Genomic DNA, 22,719 nt, shown 5'->3' with positions numbered 1-22,719 from the left:
AAGTAAGGGAAGAAGAGAACATGGAACAAGGGGTGGGGTGGGCTAGCATCTAGAGAATGGTAATTAATATGGATAGAGTGTCAGGTCCAAAAGATTAAAATAACGATAGAGTGTCAGGTCCAAAAGATTAAAATAACGGAGGAGATAGGACAGAGGAATGCCAGTCCAGTGAGTCATCAGAATGACTCAAATTAATGAATTGGATGCCAAAAACCTCCCCACAACCCTAATGGGATGAGGCTACATTAGCAGGAGGACAGTATTCAAAACACTGTACATAGAGCATGGGCCCTCTGGGAAGGGTCAGTGGTAATGCATATGCTGCTTCCCCTCCCCCAAACACACACACACACACACACACACACACACACACACATACACACACACACATCTGGCTCACACCCTGCACATCTGTGGTCAAGAATGAGGGTGGTCATCAATTGGGGAATGGCTGGACAAGTCGTGGTATATGAATACAATGGAATACTATTGTGCTGTAAGAAATGATGAGCAGGAGGAGTTCAGAGAAACCTGGAGGGTCTTGCATGGGCTGATGATGAGTGAGATGAGCAGAACCAGAAGAACAATGTACACAGTGTCATCAACATTGAGTGTTGACCTACTGCCAGGGACTATATTCTCACCAATGCAATGGTGCAGAAGAGTTCTAGGGAACTCATGATAGAAGAGGATCTCCAAATCCAGGAAAAAAAAGAACTGTGGAGTATAGATGCTGAATGAACTATGCTATTTCTTTTGGTTTTGGTGCTGTTGTTTTTCTATTTTGAGGTTTTTCATCATTGCTCTGATTTTTCTCTTATAACATGACTAATGCAGAAATATGTTTAATGTTATTATGTGTATATATATAACCTATATCAGATTACCTGCTGTCTAGGGGAGGGGGGAGGGAGGGAGAAAAATCTGAAATTGGAAAGCTTGTATAAACAAGAGTTGAGAACTATCTTTACATGTAACGGGGGAAAAAAGAATGAGGGTGGTCATTATTCCACTGGAATAAAGAGGTCATACCACATCTGTGTGCCATCTGTGGTCTAGCCACTAGATTTTGTGAAGGACATTAACAAGATGGAATATATGCAGAGGAAATTGATAAGGATGAGGAGTTTCAATATCATTCCACATAAGAATATATTGAAGGAACTGGGAATGTCTAGCCTGGAAAAGAGAAGATCGGGGGTGGGGTATGTGATAGTGGGTCTTGGAGTATCTGAAGGGTGTCTTGTGGAAGAGGAATTGGTCTTGTTTTACCTAGACCCAGAAGGTAGAACTAAGATGATGTTGCAGATGGGCAAATTTAAGGTCAATATAAGGAAAATCTTCCTCTCAATTAGACCTGTCAAAAAGTCAAAGTTTCTCAGGCCTTAGATAGTAGCAAATTTCTCATCTGAGCGTGGACTATTACTCATTAGGAATATTTTAGAGGAGACCCCTATTCAGGGGAAGATTGGATTAAAGAATCTCTAAGGTTCTTTCTAACTGAGATTTTGTAGCTTGATCAGAATCATACAGCTAATTAGAGGCAGAATTGGCACTCAAATCCATCTCTCCTGATTTCAATTATAGTGCCTTTTCTACTACACTGATTACATTTATACCAAATTAATTTCTTTTCTTTCTTTTCTTTTTTTTTGGGGAGCAATGAAGGTTAAGTGACTTGCTTTATCCACTGTGCCACCTAGCTGCAATCCCCATTCATTTCTAATGAACTTAGTTCCACCTATATTTTACATAATAAGAGAAAAGTTTCAACCATTTATAGGATTATAGATTGAGAGTTGCAAAGAAACCTCAGAGGCTGTCTAGTCCAACTCTTACATTTTACAGATGGAGAAACTGAGGTTGAGAAGATGAAGTGACTTGCCCAAGGTCACATGAGTAGAACATGAGATTGAGGATTTAAACTCATGTGTGCTATTCCAGACAACTATGTGGTCCGGTAGATAGAGTGCTAGGCCTGGAGTCAGACTCACTCATTTTCCTAAGTTCAAATCTGGCCTCAGACATTTACCAGCTGTGTGACTTTGAGCAAGTCACATCATCCTGTTTGCCTCAGTTTCCTCTTATGTAAAATGAGCTGGAGAAGAAAATGACAGACTACTCCAGTATCTTTGCCAGGAAAAGCCCAAATCGGGTCACAGAGAGTCTGAAATGATTGAACAATAACAACTGCTGCTGCTCCAGAGCCTCAACTATACCATAGTGAGTTATCTGCATACCACCCATTTTAAAATCTTGTTTTTCCTTTTACCCATTGATTTTTTTCTTTTCTTACCCATTGATTTTTGCTCCAGATCCCATCTTTTCATCACATCCTGTCATGAGTGTCTCTAAATAAGGCAACTTTACTCATTAATTTCCTGGGGGAGACCCACACAAACTGAAGAACAGAGGGAATCTTAGAAAGCCATAATGGGGCAGCTACCATGTCTATCCATTCATTCAACAAATCTGTTTTGAACTTTTCTCAGTGCAGGATGTTGCTGGGCACTGCAGGTTATACAAAACCAATATGGCATAATGCAAAGAGCATTGGATTTTAGGAGTAGCATTAAAGGATGGGGTCACAACCCTACCTCTGGTACTTGGTCATTTGTAAAATGGGGGGAAATAATACTTGTACTCTCTACTTCAAAGGGATGTTGTAAGGAAAACACTCTGTAAATTTAAAAGAATTATAGAAATGCTAGCTTTGATACACAACTCAGAGTTTTGCTTTTCTCATCTATGAGATGGATAATTTGGCTGGGTCTATAAGGTCCTTTCTAGTTCTAACATTCTTTGTTAGAATATAGGGGAAATTGGATCTGGTGAAAGATGTCCCACCCCTATGGAGGAGGGACAACTTGACTGGAGGAAATTCCATTTGAGTTAAAAGGAATGAATTAGGAGAGATGAAATCTTCCTGAGGGTGAACCCAGAGATCTCAAAATAGTTCAAACAAGGAGGAGCCAGAACTAGGAAAATAAACCCTGGAGATCTTTGGAGGATAACTCTTCTAATCCATAATTAGAGGGTACAGATAAACTGCAAATTAGACCACTGTAGCTTGCAAGGACAGCACATCCAGTTGTAGATTGGATAGGCTTTGTTGGTATAAAGGCTTTGGTTATCCCTGTTCAGCAAATTGCCCATCGCCCCCTGGCTCATTAGGAGGAGGAGAGGAGATAGGGGAGAGACGCCCTTTTCCGGCTGTCCTGGACTTGATTGGGATATAAGGAGATAGATATTCCAATTGTCCTATTAGTACTGTTTGTTCTCATCTCTCTTGATTTCTGATAGTCTCCTACTCCACAACCTCCATTCTTCTCTGCACCATGAGCCGGCAGCTGGGCCTAAAGTCTGGTGAGAAGAGTGACTTCAGTGGATACTCTGCAATTTTGCCACGAAAAGTAGGGGGCAGTTCATCTTCCTATCGGGCAGGGCTCAAAGGGGCTGGAACTAGTTTTGGCAGCCGAAGTCTCTACAGCCTAGGTGCCAGTCGTCGGATCCCTCTCAACATTGTTGGGGGCATTCGGACAGGGGGGTATGGCTTTGGCCATGGGGCTGGGTATGGAGGGGCCAGGGCTACTGGCTTTGCAGGGAGTATCTTTGGCAACGTGGCTCTGGGGACTGTGTGCCCATCGCTGTGCCCACCAGGGGGCATACACCAGGTGACCATCAACAAGAGCCTCTTGGCTCCCCTCAATGTGGAGTTGGACCCTGAAATCCAGAAAGTGAGGACCCAGGAGCGAGAGCAGATCAAGGCTCTTAACAACAAGTTTGCCTCCTTCATTGACAAGGTGAGCCTTCTAAATCTCCCAGGGAAGGCAGGTATAGCGGGGCTGGGAAAATGGACAACTATTCCTGCTTACATGGAGGGTGTTCAGAAGGACTGAGGTTAGAAAACAGGAGGGACTTCCTGACCTCAAGAGGTAGCAGACATGAAAAAAGGTGAGATAATCAGAGTAGTTTTTTCTAGGAATTTAGAAAAAAGGGCAGATTGATTTGGGGGTGAGGTGGGATAAATGAAGTGACTGTGTGAAGGATATGAATGATTTGGGGGGAGGCGGGGCAATGAGGGTTAAGTGACTTGCCCAGGGTCACGCAACTAGTAAGTGTCAAGTGTCTGCAGATTTGAACTCAGGTCCTCCTGACTCCAGGGCCAGTGCTCTATCTACTGAGCCACCTAGCTGCTCCCATAAGGGATATGAATGATTTCTGGAGGGCTTGTTGGCTCATAGCCTATGAGAAAAGGCTAAAGGATGCAGTAACATTCAAAGGAAATTGACTTACAATACTGTAGGAAAGATTGAAGATGGTTGAGATGGTTTTTGAATTTTTAAACCAAGTGCCTGAGGGATCTATTGAAAATTTTTCTTCAGAGACTTTTCAACAATTAATCAGGAAAGATTTATAGGAAAGAGAATTAGACTTGTAGTCTACAAGTCTACTAGCTCTGTGATCTTGAACAGGAATGGAAATGGGCAAAGTGACTTCTTAATGTCATCCTCAACCCTATCACCCTGTTTTGCACACAGAGAACTATCATCTAGGTTCTGGTTTCTTAAACTGTGGGTCACAACCCCACATGTAGATGCATAACTGAATGTTGGGGTCATGAAAAATTTGCCAACAGTAAAAGGTTATATATACCTATTTTATATATCTATATATCCAGGGTCATGTAGAAATTTCTTGGGCAAAAAGGGATAACGAGTAGAAAAAGTTTAAGAAGCCCTGATCTTGTTATTCAGCAGTGGGATTTAAGTAACTATCCTTTTGGGTTCTAGGTGAGGTTCCTAGAACAGCAGAACCAGGTGCTGGAGACCAAGTGGAACCTGCTTCAGCAGCTGGACCTGAGCAACTGCAAGAAGAACTTAGAGCCCATCTTTGAAGGCTTCATTGGCAACCTGAGGAGGCAGCTGGACACCCTGTCAGGGGACAAGCTGAGACTGGATTCAGAACTGAGGAATATGAGGGATTTGGTGGAGGACTTCAAGAAGAGGTGAGAAAAGATGGGTGGATGGCAGAGTGGAATTTTCCCTCGGTGGCAATATGACATTCACCAAGATGTTGCTGGGGCATCTTGGGCTTTGGGACTTATTTTTGGTGGGGGGAGGAAGCCATGCCTAGATCCTGTCTGGTGACCTGGCCTTCTAAGGATGGACAACCTAATTTAAAGGAGAGGAGAACTTCCTACCTTAGAGATAGATTGGAAGGCTATTCAGATGCACTTGGATAAGCATCTGATGAAATAGTTTTGGCCAGCTGATGTGGGTTCTCAAATGGACACTTGGTTGTTTGCCCTTCTACTTAATCTAGTAAGAGAAGCCTGGAGAGTCAGGGACAGAAATGTGGGGTGTCTGTTTTTCACCCCATACCACACATCACTAATACCTTGGCTGGACATCAATTCCATTTAGCTAACATTGATTTAATTTTTGTTTTGTTTTTATACTTTTGGTTTCTTTTCCTCCTCATTGCCTAGATTTACCCCTATATGCCAGTAAGCCATCCCTTATAACAAAGGTTTTTTAAGAGAAAGAGAAGGTAAAAGATTCAGCAAAACTGATCAATGCATTTTTTAAAAATCTGACATTTTATGCAAGCCTCACCCTTATGTTCTCTTCTTTACCCCACCTCCCATCCCCAACTCATGAGCTCCGCAGAGGAGTCTGGGGTGGTATCATCTCATATCTCATCTTTGGGACTAGTTCTTTACACCTTTATAACATTGTTTACTGTTTTATGGTTATTTTTTCTCATTGCATTGTTTCAGGCATCGCTTACATCATTTTTCTGGCTTTGCATCAGTTCATTTAAGTATTTCCCTCTGCATTCCTCATGTCCATTGTTTCTTACAGCATAGCAACATTTCATTTACATTGTCATAACACATTTTTTTAATCCAATCCCCAATTGCTGGACATTTGCTTTGTTTTCAGTTTTTTTAAACAACAAAAGAGCTGCTATAGAAAGTTTAATGTCTATAAAGACTTTTTAAAAATTACCTCCTTGGGATATATGCCTAGTAGTGGAATTTTTAGGGAAAAAGGTATAAACATTTTAGTGACTTTATATAATTCCAAATTGATTTCCAGAATGGTTTTGCTAATTCATGGGAACATCACCAGTGCATTAGTGTGGCAATTTTTTTAGAGTGCATACTGTATGCTAAGCAATATACTAGGTGCTAGGAATACAAAGATGAAATAAGATACAGTTCCTCTGCCCTCAGGGAGCTTATAGTCTAATAGGAGGAAGAGCACATGCTACACAGAGAAGTATCGTGTAAGAAGCATGATGGGACAAAAAAGAGAGCTATTCTAGTGGTGCTAAGAAAAATTGAGAAGGAGATAGTGTTCCACTGACATTCAGGACATTTGTCTGGCTCTGTGTGTGTGTGTGTGAATGTAGACACAATGTGATATGCTTAGGTTGTCCCTGAGGAGGCTGGGGGAAGATAAATATATCCATTGTCTCTCCTTGTCTGCAGGTATGAGATAGAGATTAATAGGCGCACAGCAGCTGAGAACGAGTTTGTTCTTCTCAAAAAGGTGAGGAGAATAGAAGGTCCCAGGTGTCATGCAGTTTACTTGGAAGAGTATTGGGTTGACGGTCAGGGTGCTGGATACTTAGTATTTATAACCTCTAGAAAAGTCTATTAGTTTCTTTGGGCCTAGATTTCCTCAGATGCAAAATAAAAGGGCTGGCCCAAATGATCCCTATAAAATTCTATGCTACATTAGACTTATAGGAGATAATTTTTTGGAGGGGGGGCAATGAGGGTTAAGTGACTTGCCCAGGGTCACACAGCTAGTAGTGTCAAGCGTCTGAGGCCGAATTTGAACTCAGGTCCTCCTGAATCCAGGGCTGGCGCCTTATCCACTGCACCACCTAGCTGCCCCAGGAGATAATTTTTGTAACGTCCTTAGCACAGGACTTGGCACAGAGCAGGCACTTAATAATATTTATTCCCTCCCCCTTCCTTTTCAGGTCCCTTCTAGTTTTAAATCCTATGATCCTAGTTCAACTGTATGTTTATCCCAAGAGCCAATGCTCTGTTCAGAACCCTGTCCTGGGAACTGAAGGGAGGAAGGTGGAAGAGACCTCCTCCTTTGCTCCAGAGGTGTTCCCAGTTTGTGGGGCAAAATGAGGCTTAGACACTTTTGGAGAACAGATAAGCACATGAAATGAAAAGAATTCTACCTTAGGAGTCAAAAAAATTTAAGTCTGTGCCGGGCTTTCTGTGTCACAGGGAAAACCATGTAACTTTACTAGGCCTCAGTTTCCCCAGCTCCAACATGGAAAGAACAAGGCTTAGCTTCCCCTTCTCCTCTTCCTGAGAAGATGATTTCACAGATTTGTAGAAACGTTTTATAGAAAAGATTTATGGGAAAAGCCATATTAATACAAGTTGTTACTATTGATTTACATTGTTTTGTGAGCAGCATAATATCGAAACTTAAAGTGATAATGATTAATCACATTTCTATCTTCCTGATGGCTTTCCTCACAATGACCACATGCAGTCATTAGGGCAAGAATTACTATTCCTACTTTGTAAATGAGACTACTGAGGCACAGAGAACCTTAGTGATCCACCTGAAGTTACACAGCTGGTGACTATCTCTGAGGCTTCAACCAGGGCATCAAGTCCAGTGCCTTTTCTATGTCTCAAAGAAACAAACCAGCTCTGGGGCCAGGAGAATGGAAACTGGGAATGTGGGACATTTAAACTGCAGACTCTGGAGTTAACTCTGAATTCTCCCTAGGATGCTGATGCTGCCTATACTATCAAGGTAGAGTTACAATCCAAGGTGGAATCCCTGGACAAAGAGATCAAGTTCTTGAAATGCTTGTACGAGGCGGTAAGGACCCATGATGCTCCATTTTACCTCTCTAAAATGGCCAGTTCTGTCCAACCAGGGACTTATATAAATAGGATTATCTCCCAGTTCTTCACCTGAAAAAGTATGCTATAGCAGAAGGGCTTCAATATATAATGAGGGAAGGACTTCCCAGTCAGAGCTATAACTAAGGTTGGGTGATCAGAGCTTTACTCCAAGGTGCCATATTTAAAGGACACTGACAATCCTTTAAATCCACAAGCAAAAAAGACATAACTGAATTTAATACCTAGTTAAGAAGAATAATTAGATAAAATAGGAGGCTACCAGATGGCAGTCGTGTCCTAGAGCTGGTATCTATCTCATGAGGTAGTATCCCCCCCACCCCACTTAACTTAGAACTTCTTTCACATATCTACCACTAAAGGAGATTTGTGGTACATGCCCTTGGTGCAAGAATTCCTGCAACAGATGAAGAAGAGAGGTTTGAAATTCCTTTCTTTGGGCAGCCTTACCCATAAAAGATAATCCCATTGGAGTTGAGATGGCTTCATTTCCTTGAGGTAGGGAGATGAACCCTGTAATGTCCCATTAGTTATGGGATTCTTGGATTCCGCAAAACTCTAGGAAATGCATTCTTCTGTTTCTTCTACATACCTCATAGTACCTCTGGTTTTCTTTTCATTCTTCTGACATCTCTTTATTTTCAATGAGACTTTCCCTTTCCATAGACTCACATAATTGAGAGTTAGAAAGGAGCTTCTCATCTAATGAGGTCCCCTCCATATAGATTTCTGGCCTTCCTTACTTGAGCCCCACAGGTCATGGCTCTGTGTCCACTTCCCCTTTACTCCAAGCTGTAGGGAGAACATCCCAATGGTCCTGACTAGGAAGGGCTGAAGGGATAGAGAACTAAGATTATTTCCTTCCTGCCTCCGCAGGAGATTGCCCAGATCCAGACCCATGCCAGTGAAACCTCTGTCATCCTGTCCATGAACAACAACCGTGACCTGGACCTTGACAGCATCATCGATGAGGTCCGCAGTCAGTATGAGGAGATCGCTCTAAAGAGCAAGTCAGATGCTGAAGGCTTGTACCAGAGCAAGGTAAGTGGTAGGCAGTGCCATGGGACAGACTCAGGCCAGGAAAGAAGCAGGAATTCAGGGAATGAGGGATTACCTCCAGCTGGAGGTTTGGGGTAAGGAACCTAAAAGAAGGCTTCATGAAGGAGGTGACTCCATAGCTGGACCCTGAAGAAGGAGAGTTTCAGGAGGTAGAGATGTAGAGGGCATAGGAGACAGATTATATGAATGCATGGAGGACAGGACAAAATGAGGGATCTACTTGTAGTCCAAATCTGTTGGAGGATAAAGTGCATGTGGGTGAATATAGTGAAAGAAATCCAGAAAGGGAGAGTGGAACAGATTCCAGGGAGCCTTGAATGCCAGAGGAAGAAAATGGGCTTTACTCTATAGTAGATGGGAAGCCATTGGAAGTTGAGTCCCATTAATCCTTCAAGGTACCAAGCTGGGTGCAACAGGAAGAGAATTCCATGGACCCAGACCCAGACAGTAAGAAAAGAAGTATCTCACTGTCCTTTTCTGGCTTGTCTTGACACCTTTACTCTAGCGTCTTTCTGTGTTTGGCGTTTTAATCCACATCAGTGTGGAATAACATGTGAGCTATTCTTATTCCTTTAATTTCCATTGCCATCCTCCACAAAGAACATGGTAATTGTTTTTTTGTTTTTGTTTTTTTGTGGGGCAATGGGGGTTAAGTGACTTGCCCAGGGTCACACAGCTAGTGTCAAGTGTCTGAGGCTGGATTTGAACTCAGGTCCTCCTGAATCCAGGGCTGGTGCTTTATCCACTGCGCCACCTAGCTACCCCTGGTAATTGTTTTTTTAAATCTAAGGCACACCGTGTGAATATGCCCAACATAGAAAAACATCATGATAAAAGTACCAAAACAAGCCAGGAAACTTCAGTAGGCTATTAGTTATGGTCTTGCTACTTGCTACCTGTGTGACCTTGGGAAAGTCACTGGGCCCCAGTATGTAAAATGAAAGGCTCAGACTAGATGACGCCATTGATAAATCCTATTATCTTATAGAGGCATTGTCACCATTGGATAGCTTGTTCGGAGATTCATGGCAGTGGGCCCTAGAATTTCCTTAGATAAAACAAATTAGTTTCTAACCTCTTCACTAGTGCAACTGTGCATTCATTCATTCATTCATTCATCCTTCCATCCACCCCGCCACTCACCACCCACCCATCCATCCACCCATCCATCTATCCACCCATTCATCCATCATCCATCCATCCATCCATCCATCCATCCATCCATCCATCCATCCATCCATCCATCCATCCATCCATCCATCCATCCATCCATCTATCCACTCCACCACCTACCCACCCACTTATCTATCTATTTATCTATTTATTTATTTTTACATAGTTGAGTGGTGGGCGGCCTGATCACCTCCTCCTTCCCCAGCAATATGCTGGAGGAACCCACAGTGGGTGAACCAGGGTCATACCCTTTCTTACTATCTCCTATTTCTTGAAAACCAGATCCAGGAGCTGCAGCTGGCTGCTGGCCGGCATGGGGATGACCTCAAACACACCAAGAATGAGATCTCGGAGCTGAACCGGCTCATCCAGAGGCTTCGCTCTGAAATCGGCAATGTGAAGAAGCAGGTGGGTTAAAACTTCTCCTTCTGGCATCACAAGGAACAAAAACAATCGAGGTGCAATTGAAGTCCTTGGTCCTGAGGACCTGAGTCCCAATTTAGAGACTTCACTTATGGCCTCCAGAACCTGTGCTTTATCATCCTAGATTTCCTAATTCAGAATCGCTGCTTCACTCAGGTAAAGTCCTTTATAGTACTTGTGCACACAGGTGCCTTTAACTATGTGGTCCTCCACCCCCCCTCCATTGGCTTGCTGGTATATGTTTAATAACCCTCTTTCTTTTCTTTTCTTTTCTTTTCTTTTCTTTTCTTTTCTTTTCTTTTCTTTTCTTTTCTTTTCTTTTCTTTTCTTTTCTTTTCTTTTCTTTTCTTTTCTTTTCTTTTCTTTTCTTTCTTTCTTTCTGGCAGGGCAATGAGGGTTAAGTGACTTGCCCAGGGTCACACAGCTAGTGCCAAGTGTCTGAGGCTGGATTTGAACTCAGGTCCTCCTGAATCCAAGGCCAGTGCTTTATCCACTGTGCCACCTAGCTGCCCTAACAATCCACTTTCAAAACAAAACAAAACAAAACAAAACAAAACAAAACAAAACAAGGATACACCCTACACTCTTTTAAAGCTTAATTTAAATTAATTGATTAATTTACATCTCTTTCTTAAGTCTGGGGAATCAACAAAACAATCAATTAAGTCCTTTTCTGAGGTGTAAATGTTCACACTGAAAGCCTGTCTATATAGATAGATAAGTGGGTGGCCTTTCCCTCGTTTTTTTTTCCCTTGTCCCTCCTTCACACACCCCTCATCCAGGAAGAATCAATCGATATCTTGGCCATCCTCCCAATCCCAAGGCTACCTTTTGGGAACTCTGGCTGCCAGATCCAGATTACCTCTCCAGAATAAACCTGACTAGACTAGGAGCCCCCTGAAGGCAAAGACCATGTTTCTCCCTTGTTTGAGATCTCAGGACAGGGCTATGCAAGGTGTGTGTGGGAGGATTGCAACATATATTGAATATAGATGAGTAGGAATTATTTCATTCATTATATTTATAACCCCAAGGTCTAGCTCAGTTCCTGGCATAGAGCCTTGACTTGATCAATACTTGTGGATGGATTGATACACTCCTTTATCATGACTATATCCCCATCGTCCCAGAATGGGGAGAAACAAGACCAGGCTTTCTATCTTCCACTTGTCTCAGCAGATATAATGAAAGGGCACTTAGATTTGGCCTGAGAAGACCTGAGCTTGAATCTCGGCTGACTTCCTGCCTTTGTGACCCAGGGAAAGTCATAATCTCTGTGAAGAGGAAGAATAGCTAGTATTTAAATAGCATTGTAAGGTTTGAGGATGTGCTTTAAATAGACTATCTCTTGTGGTCCTCACATGCTATTATTAGCTCTGTTTTGCAGATGAGGAAACTGTCACTAAGTGTCTGAGGTAGGATTTGAACTCAAGTCTTTCTGACTCTAAATCTAACTCTAACTATCTAGGTACACCTCGATCCTCAGTTTCCTCATGTAAAAGGAGAATTATAACACTTGCACTTTCTATCACAGGAGGTGGTTACAAAAACGAAAGCATTATTTTAAAGACAAAACATTTTCTTTTTTATACTTCAATCATTTCATGATGTACCACCTCCCAAGCCCTGTAATAGAATCCTCTGGTATTTACAAAGAGAAACAGTCATGTTAAAACCCATTGATTTAGCAACTGTATCTTCAGTTTATGCAAGATTCAACATCCATAATCCTCCTCTTCTCACGCCCACCTCCATTCCCAGTCGGGAGAGGGAAGTGTATTTCGTCTGCTAGATCAGAGGTTCATGATTAGATTTAGGGGGATCCATGAACTTGTATGGGAAAAATGACTCTAAAAAGCGGTCTAGAGGCTTTAGCGGGCTTCCAAGGTAGTCCAGGACACATAAAAAAGTTAAGAACCTCTGTTTTGGGTCATAGTGCTAATTATATTGGAACTTCCTCCTTTAGATTGTAAACTCCTTGAGTGGAGGGGCTGTCTTTTGCCTCTTTTTATAGTCCCATGCTTAGCACAGTGTCTGGCACATTGTAGGTGCTTACCAAACACTTACTGATTGATTATTGGTTGATTACATTTAATCTAAATCAAGTTGCTCTTTAAAGTTGTTTTCATTTACATTATTCTGCTCATTGTGTATATTGTCCCCCTGATTCTGCTTCTTTGCATTGGTTCATACATGAAAGGATAACACTTTGTAAGGCTGAAAGTGATATAGAAATGTGAGTTATCAATATTTCAGTTTTAAAATACCAATTCTACAATCAGCTGCCTCTTCTTTGCCCCACAGTGCTCCAACCTGGAGACAGCTATCGCAGATGCTGAGCAGAGGGGTGATTGTGCCCTAAAAGATGCCAGGGCCAAGCTGGAAGAGCTGGAGGGTGCCCTGCACAGTGGCAAGGAGGAGCTGGCCCGCCTGCTGAGGGACTACCAGGAGCTGATGAGCACCAAACTCGCTCTGGATGTGGAGATTGCTACCTACAGGAAGCTTCTAGAGGGAGAGGAGTGCAGGTAAGGTGGGGTTCAATGAGGAAGACCAAGGTCTTCTGACTCTTTTGTTATCTGACTATAGATTGGCATGGGAAGCAGAGGACAAGACCCTTGAAGATAATATGGAGAAAGGAGTAAAGAAGGAAACAAGGAAGGAAGGATCGGAGGGAGGATGGGAGAAAGGAAGGAAGGGAGGGAGGGAGGGAGGAAGGATGGGACAGAGGGAGGGATGGAGGAAGAAAAAAAAGGAAAGAAAAAAGAAGGAAGGACAAAGGCATGGAAGAGAAGATGGATAGGAGAAATGGAGGAGGGAAGGAGGGAGGAAAGGAAGAAGGCAGGAAAGAAGGGAGGGAAAGAGGAAGTGAAGGAGGGAAGAAAAGGAGGGAGGAAGGAGGGAAAGTGGGAAGAAGGAATAAAGGAGGGAAATAGTGGAGGAAAGAGGGGAGGAGGGGAAGAGGGAGGAGAAGAAAAGAGGAAAGGAGAGGAAGAAAGAGAAAAGGAAGAATTTCAGCTAATTAACTACGCGGTCATTTCTTATATTTCTTTGGGATTTTCCTGACAGTGTCAGGACCCCAAATTTAAACAAAATCTGTCTAGACACTTCTTGGACTTTTATACTGTTCTAATGTTCTCTGTTACAGGATGTCTGGCGAGAATCCCTCCTCTGTGAGCATCTGTAAGTATTTTATTAGAAGATGTGTGGAGCTTAGGGTTTTGGGGAGAAGCAAAGGTGACCTCTCACAAATTTAAGAAATTCCCTCCCCTCCGAGGAGCACTATGTTTGACACTGGAGATGCAAAGTGCTGTCCTGACAGTCAAGGAGGCTTAGAATCATTTTACCTTTGTTCTTGTTTCTAGGCAGGACTGACTGTAGTCTGTTTGCCTTCCTGGGTTTTTTTTTTTTCTGAGAAAAGTTCTTTGTAAATTGTAAAGTCCCCCCAAAAGGCCAGCTATTGTTAGTGCTTCTTGCCCTGCCAGGAATGCAGAGCCTAATGTCTCTGTGGTTGAGGGAGAGGTCTTCATGAGCGGTGGCTGAAATCCATCACCCCCTGGTGGTGAGCTAGGTCTACAGTGAGTCTTCAAATCCATCCTGCCTAGGAGGGCTTGCCAGAACTTGTACACCACTGGCAAGGACTCAGGGCCAACTTCGCACATCATGAAGGATGAGTAGGTCTTTTTTTCTCCCTTGGACTTGTGATTTCATTGGTGTAGGTCATTCCCAGTGATGAAACTCCCTCTACCAATGCAGCTAAGCAACTACTTGTGCAACTCGGTTTTTAGAGAATTACCTAAGGACGCTGAGCAATTAAAAGAAAAAAGGAAATGAGAATTTATTAAATGCCTATTATGTGCTAGGCACTGTGCTTAGTACTTCATAAATATTATCTCATTTGATCCTTGAAACAACCCTGGGGGGCAGCTAGGTGGCGCAGTGGATAAAGCACCGGCCCTGGATTCAGAAGTACCTGAGTTCAAATCTGGCCTCAGACACTTGACATTTACTAGCTGTGTGACCCTGGGCAAGTCACTTAACCCCCATTGCCCCACCAAAAAACAAACAAACAAAAAGAAACAACCCTGGAAAATAGGAGTTATTATTATTCCCATTTTTAAATTGAGGAAACGGAGACAGGTAAAGATAAAGTGACTTGTCCAGGGCCACACAGCTAGCAAGTGTCTAAGGCTGGATTTGAACTCAGATTTTCCTGACTTCAGGTCCAGTGCTCTATCCAAACATCACCTACCTTGTTCAGGGTCACATAGCCAATATATCAGAGTCAGGATCTGCACTCAGTTCTTTCTGATTCTGGGGCCGTTTTTTTTTTTTTCTCTCCATCTTACTATATTACTTATTGTTATTGCTATCATCTCATTATTGGCATATTTTTAATGGAATTCAATCGGAAACAGTTCCAGGACAAGCTGTTATCCTATTATTATTCATTTATGTTTAACATTTTGTACGCTACTATACAGGTGGGTAAAATTGCTATTCTTGGAGTTGAATGAGTATTGGGGTATAGGCTTTCATTCTGCAGACTTACTGAAGCATCTTTGAGACAGCTCCGGTAAATGATAGAATGACAAGAATGACAAGTATCTTGTCCTGTCCCCATCTGTTTTTAATTTCTTCCTATGAATCTCTGTATTTTGAAAGCCTTTTATCCCATATAACTTGGAGATCATGAGTCTTCAGTATGACAACCTCTATGCAAATCCTTATTCTAAATTGTTTTCTTATTCTAAATTTTAATAGATCAAATATAAGGCCAGGGAGTTGAGGACATTGATTCTGTTTGTAATGACGTCCCATTTTCAGTACAGTTTATTGGCTGATTTCTCGAGGGCTTTTCAAAGTTTCTGTTTGTAGGATGGGAATTACTATCCGTGGTTTTACAAAGAATAGTGAGCAGCATCTATAAAATTTCAGTAGCTTGACTGCGTCTTTCTAGACATGTGGTGGATATTAAATGTTTTCTTATAGCTTCTACCACTTCATTGAATGATCCGCATCAATCAGTGAATCTGGACTACTTTAAGATAATGTTTCTGTAATTTCTGATGACTGTCACCTGATTCTAAATTACTCTCACAAACCCCTCTATTTCTATAAACTCTGCCCTATTTTTATATGAAAATTCTATTCCTTTTTTTGATGTTCAGACAGAAATGGTCTAGGAGCCAATCACTACCCTTCAGATAGTGATTTTATATTTTTATAGCTTATACATATATTCAATATTTACCAATATATTTTATTTTATATTTCTCTATTTAATATATATTATAATTTATAAATATATTTAACATTTACCTTTACATTTAATTTTTCTATTTCTTTTCTATTTAATTTCTATAGATTTTCAAATGAGTGGATTGAATAATTATTTTATCAGTTACATAAAAATATTACAATATACATATCCTATAACACTCACTGAAAACATCCCAGGCACAATTCTATCAATTTATCTTTTTTTTATTCTTTTTTGGTGGGGCAATGAGGATTACATGACTTGCCCAAGGTCACACAGCTAGTAAGTGTCAAGTGTCTGAGGTCAGATTTGAATTCAGGTCCTCCTGAATTCAGGACCAGTGCTTTATCCACTCTACCACCTAGCTGCCCCTTAATTCTAAATTTTAAAAATTAAAATTTTTTTTTATTGCGGGTCAATGAGGGTTAAGTGACTTTGCCCAGGGTCACACAGCTAGTAAGTGTCAAGTGTCTGAGGCCTGGCCGGTGCTCTATCCACTGAGCCACCTAGCTGCCCCCTGCCCTTTAATTCTATCAATTTATCAATAGGCAATTATTAAGCTCCTACTATGTACCCAGCACTGTGCTAAGTGCTGTGGATACAAAAAGGGACAAAAGACAGCCCTTCCCTTCAAGAAGCTTATATTGTAGAGGGGCAGAAAATATGCAAACAAACAAACTATATATCTATATATCTATATAGATATGTAGATATGTAGATATAGATATCTATAGATATAGATATATAAAGGGATTTTAGTTGGGACTTAAAAGAAACTAGGGAGGTCAATAGGTGAAGCAGAGAAGGGAGGGTGTTTCAGGCATGGAGGACAGACAGAGAAAATGCTAGGAGTTGAGAGACAGAGCATCTTGTTCATGGAACAACAAGGAGGCCAGTGTCACTGGATCAAAAAGCATATGTTGGGGAGTAAGATAATAAGAAGACTGAAAAGGTAGGAGGGGCCTGGGCTATAGGGTATTTTGCATTTGATCCCGGAGGTAATAGGGAGCCACTGGAGTTTATTGAGTAGGGGAGTGACATGATCTGACCTGCATTTTAGGAAAATCACTTTAGTGGCTGAATGAATGGTGGATTGAAGTAGGAAGAGACTCGAGGCAGGGAGACCCATTGGCAGGCCATTACAATAGTCCAGGTGTGGGGTGATGAACTCTAGAAAGAAGACTCGACGATGGATATATATATATGTGTGTGTGTGTATGTGTGTGTACATGTATGTATACACATGCACATAAACATGCATATTATGTATATATATGTGTGTATACACATGCACATAATATGTATGTGTGTTTATGTATGTGTATGTGTATATTCCTGTTTCCATATGGTTTTGAATTCCTTTATTAGTTCTTTATATTTTAGAAGCTTTTTATTCCTTCCATCTGGTTTGGGATCTATTCTTTAGTGTGGCAACAACTATTTATCTGGGCAATTGAGGGCAACAATTTGGTTTGGGTCTGCTGCCAACACAGTTTATTATTTGATTTATCAATAGTATTTTGGGGCAGCTAGGTGGCACAGTGTATAGAGCACTGGCCCTGGAGTCAGGAGGACTTGAGTTCAAATCTGACCTCAGACACTTGACACTTACTGGCTGTGTGACTCTGGGCAAGTCACTTAACCCCAACTGCCTCACCAAAAAAAAAATATATATATATATATATATATATATATATTTGAGGTATATATTTGTTGTATGGGGATTTGTTTTCCATCAATCAGTGAAATATAGTGAGGCCATGTCTGCTTAGGTATTCAGTTGGGGCCAAATGAGGTGGTGAAGTGTGGTCTAGTGGCAGTGAGCTGATCCTGAAGTGCCTTGCTAAAGCCCTCTATTTCCACAAACAAATCTGCATAACTCAGCTATTTATTTGTTCGACTTCTTTATATTATACTGTTTTATGAGCTCATGTGGATGTTGCCCATGGAGGGTCTTTTGACACCACTATTGTTGCTGTGTGCCTGCTATCACTCCTCCGTGATGATAGTGGGTTTTTGTTTTTGTTTTTTTAAAAGTTCTTGAGCAGGAAATTCCACATCTTCCCATTCATCATTTCCTGGTCTTTATGGTTAGTAAGTTCGACTTTACTTCTAGCCAAAATCCCTTTGGCTACCGCAAAGAGAACTCGTTCTCTTATGGGAATAAAAACTAGTAAACTTTCCTTCTTTTTTCCGCCTTCTGTTGCCTACCTACCTACCATCCCTTCTTGGTTCCACTGTCTAGCATATAGTTCCCCCAAGTACCACCGGCTTTTTTTTTTTTTCGGTTTTGTCTCCACAGCTGTGATCAGTAGCAGTAGCGGAAGTAACTATGGCTACCGACCCAGTTCAATCAGTGGTGGCTACGGCAGTGGCATTAGGTCCAGCACTGCTACCAGTGCCCGAAGTGTTGAAACCAAGACCAAAGGGGAAGGAGTGGGTGACCTCAAGAACTCCCTGACCAAGACCTCCTCGGTCAGCTCCCCAGACAAGAAAAGCACCCGATAAGTTTTCTGGCACCATTCACCATAGCACCACGGAAGAAGACGAATTTTGCCCACAGCCTGAAGATGATACCGACCCTGCTTTGCTACCCTCCTAAATACCCACAATTCCCAAGTCTCTAGAGTTAACTCTGGCCTCTCTGAACATTGTGGCATATCTTGATTCCAAAAAGTGATAGTGATACAAATATCTCCCCTTTGACTTTTTCTTTCTTTTTATTCCTTTGAAAGCTTCAGTCCTGATGTGAGCCGTTAAAGGTAAAACCTCTAATTACCTCCGCTGTCCTGAAGAAGATTTGAAGACACTTGTTTAGGAAGAGAAAGGGAGAACAGTTGTACCTAGGCAGATGCTTAGTAACTATTTGAGAGGCAATGCTGCCCCTTCCTAGCACGAGGAAGGAAGCAGTGGGGCAATGAGAGAAAAGTTGGACAACTTCCTGACTCCTCGTGGGTCAAGTTCTCACAGGATGGTTTTGTTATTGGTTGCGAAGGGCTGTGATTTCTCAGCCCATCAGATATATCCATTGTCACAAAGCCCAATCCAAAAGAGTTTTGGACTTGCCGTTGTTTTGATTTATCCCTCCCCCTTAATGTAAAGTGAATGGAGAACTGATCATCGGCCTCAGCAGCTTCAGCAACATTCAGTAGGTCAGCTCATCTCAAGGTCTTTGGGTCTGTGATTTTTGCCCTCTGATCTCCTCTCTGCCATCATCGCCCCCGCCCGGCCATCCCAATACTCCCTAATCTCTCAATGCTTTTTTGCTTCTAGAGAAAGCCATGAGCTGTGTTAGGTCAATAGAATTTTCTCCTTTGGCCCCTGGGCGGTAATGCCCAAATATGAGCAGCCTTAACTCTGTGTAAATAGTCCCTACATAATTAGCTTGCTCTGTCATCCTTTGCTTATTGTCTATGGTTCTAAGCAATAGCTGCTATATATTAAATAAACTGCACTAGAGTAACTTCAATGCGCTTCTCTGTTTTCAATCAGCCAACTTTCCAGCCAACTTAACAAAGAGGGCTTAGAAATTTACAGAATTCTTTCCTCACAACAAGTTAGGGAGTGGAGATAGCTGTCTGACAGATAAGAAAATGAGGATTAAGAGAAATTATATAATTCATCAAAAAGTCACAGAGGTAAATATTAGAACTTGCATCAAGTGTGCTTATGTGTACGTGGTTTTATTCCAGGGACCAAGACTGGCGAGTTGGGGAGAGAGGGGAAGTTTCATAGGAAGGAGCTCCCAGTATCATGGGGGAAGGGTAGGATTGCCTCCAGACATTAACACACATACATTAATATAGTACAACCGGAGGGATATGTGTGTGTGTGTGTGTATGTATGTATGTATGTATGTGTGTGTGTGTATATGTCTGTATGTATAGGCGAGCCTAGGAGATATTGCAGATTTAGATCTAGACCACCACAATAAAGTGAATATTGCAATAAAACGAGTCACATGAATTTTTTGGTTCCCCGGTACATATAAAAGTTATGTTGACACTATACTGTAGTCTATTAAGTGTGAATGTAAAAACCAATGTACTTAATTAAAAATGCTTTATTGCTAAAAAACGCTAACCATCATGTGAGCCTTCAGTGAGTCATGATCTTTTTGCTGGCTGAGAGTCTAGTCTTGATGTAGATGGTATCTGACTGATCAGGGTGGTGGTTGCTAAAGGCTGGGGTGGCTGTGGCAATTTCTTAAAATAAGACAACAATTGGGGACAGCTAGGTGGCACAGTGTATAAAGCACTGGCCCTGGAGTCAGGAGTACCTGAGTTCAAATCCAGCCTCAGACACTTAACACTTACTAACTGTGTGACCCTGGGCAAGTCACTTAACCCCGACTGCCTCACTAAAAAAAAAATAAAATAAAACAAATTGGCCTAATTTCGATATTCTTGTATCTCAGAGGAGAGGGAGAAAGATGGGGAAAGGCTGGTCAGTGGAGCAGTCAGAACACATACAACCTTTATCAATTAAGTTCACCATCTTATATGGGCCTGGTTCATGGCAGCCCAAACCAATTACAATAGTAACATCAAAGATCACTGATCACAAATCACCATAACAGATATAATAATAATGAAAAGGTTTGAAATATTGTGAGAATTACCAAAATGTGACACAGAGATGTGAGCACATGCTGTTGGGAAAATGGTACTTGTTGACTGGCAGAGTTGTCAGAAACCTTCAGTTTGTAAAAAATGTAATATCTGCAAAGCACAATAAAATGAAGAAATAGGCCTGTACAATTACATATATATGGATGTGTAAAATTATACATACAATCATAAAATATATACACTATATAATATACAATTGCTGTTGTTGTTCAGTAGTATTTGACTCTTTGTGAAGTCATGAACCATAGCACTCCAGTACTGTCCATGGATTTTTCATGGCAAAGATACTGGAGTGGTATGCCATTTCCTTTTCAAGGAGATTAAGGCAAACAGAGGTTAAGTGACTTGCCCAGGGTCACACAGATAGTGTCTAAGGCCAGATTTGAACTGAGGCCTTCCTCACTCCAGCCCCAGTGTTCTATCCACTGAGCCATCTGGCAGTCTCCATAATATCTAGTAATATAATATATATATTATAAAACATATAAAATATATACATGCATAAACGTGCACAATTATATATACATACCTATATGTGCATATACACATAAATATAAGTGTGTATGCATATGCATATACACACATGTTTGTACATATGTGCACATACCTATATATGAAACTATAGTTCATATACATGCATACACACATATACGTATGCCTATACATGTGCATACGTATATGCACACAATGTACATACACACATGTATATATGTAGACATACCTATATGCATGAACATACATGTGTGTATTTATGTATATGTGTATGTATATATGTACACATATTATATATATGAAATTACAGAAGCTCACAGTTGGAAGGGACCTCAGATGTTCAATGAGGTTGTGATACTGTGGAAAGAGATTTGTACTTAGGGTGAGAGGGCTTGGGTTTGAATTCTAGCTCTAGCGTTTGCTCCCCAAGTGTAATCCTGAATAAGCCACTTAATCTCAGCTTCTCCATTTAGAAAATGATAAGATTGGACTAAGGGGGCAGGTAGGTGGCGCAGTGGATAAAGCACCAGCCCTGGATTCAAGAGGACCTGAGTTCAAATCTGGCCTCAGACACTTGATACTTACTAGCTGTGTGACCCTGGGCAAGCCACTTAACCCCCATTGCCCTGCAAAAAGACCCCAAAACCAAACAAAATAAGATTGGACCAGATGACCTCCCAGCTCCCTTCTGGTACCATGTCTGTGGTTCAAGTATCCTGTGGCCTCTGGCATTCCTTCTAAAAGAGTTCTTTTCAGGGAATCAAGAATCTTGGCTTCGTATTTTATTTCTGCCTTGATTTAGCTGACTGTGGGCAAATCCTTTCCTTTCTGAGGCTTCAGTTTGTTCACCTACAAAATGAACTTCCCCATCGCTGCCAAGGACCCCTCCAACCTCCCAGTCATAGAGGTTTATAACCTTGATTTGATGTCATCCTCTCTCTTTTTTTTTTTTTTTTAGTGAGGCAATTGGGGTTAAGTGACTTTCCCAGGGTCACACAGCTAGTAAGTATTAAGTGTCTGAGGCCGGATCTGAACTCCTGAATCCAGGGCCGGTGCTCTATCCACTGCGCCACCTAGCTGCCCCGATGTCATCCTCTCTTCATCTCATCTCTCACTTGCTCTTCATATCTGCTCTGTTGCCTGATATCATAATGCTTTTCTCTATAATCTCTTTCTCCTACCTCCCCTTAGTTCTACTTAGTTCACAGCCTTAGTCATGGTCCTCCTCATTCCTCCCCTGGACTACAGTTAATAGCCTTTTATTTTTGTTTGTTTGCTCGTTTGTGGGTTGTTTTTTTTTTGGTGGGGCAATGAGGGTTAAGTGACTTGCCCAGGGTCACACAGCTAGTAGGTGTCAAGTGTCTGAGGCCGGATTTGAACTCAGATCCACCTGAATCCAGGGCTGGTGCTTTATCTAGCTGCCCTCAGTGCCTTTTAATAGGTCTCCACACCACAAGTCTCTACAGTCTATTTTCCATTCAAATGCCCAAGTTATTTTCCTAAAACTCAGATCTGACAATGTCACCATGTCATCCCAAACTCCACTCAACAAAGATCCAGCAGCTCCAGGATCAAATTTAATGTCCTTTTCTTTGGCATTTAAGGCCCTTCACAACCTGGCCTCTTCATATATTTCCAGTTTTCTTATGGCCTCCTCTTCATGCATTCTACAAGCCAGCCATACTGGCCTACTGACAGATCCATGCATGGGACACACCATTGCCCATCTCTGCTTTTGTACTGACTATCTCTGTCCTCCTTTA

The 22,719-nt window shown here is 41.7% G+C and overlaps 1 protein-coding gene across 1 annotated transcript; it reads left to right on the top strand.

The window, feature by feature from the left end:
* The first annotated feature begins 3,338 nt into the window (after window positions 1–3,338).
* Window positions 3,339–19,287, top strand: KRT74 (keratin 74). Its single transcript, XM_043966882.1, has 9 exons — window positions 3,339–3,803; window positions 4,794–5,008; window positions 6,500–6,560; window positions 7,779–7,874; window positions 8,795–8,959; window positions 10,433–10,558; window positions 12,878–13,098; window positions 13,719–13,753; window positions 18,136–19,287. The coding sequence occupies exons 1-9, from the start codon at window positions 3,339–3,341 to the stop codon at window positions 18,339–18,341; spliced, it is 1,590 nt and encodes a 529-aa protein (XP_043822817.1). The 3' UTR covers window positions 18,342–19,287.
* The last annotated feature ends 3,432 nt before the right edge of the window (window positions 19,288–22,719 follow it).

The sequence above is a fragment of the Dromiciops gliroides genome, chromosome 5 (assembly GCF_019393635.1).
Source record: "Dromiciops gliroides isolate mDroGli1 chromosome 5, mDroGli1.pri, whole genome shotgun sequence".
Classification (NCBI taxonomy): domain Eukaryota; kingdom Metazoa; phylum Chordata; class Mammalia; order Microbiotheria; family Microbiotheriidae; genus Dromiciops; species Dromiciops gliroides.
This window is presented reverse-complemented; position numbering and strand designations above follow the sequence as displayed.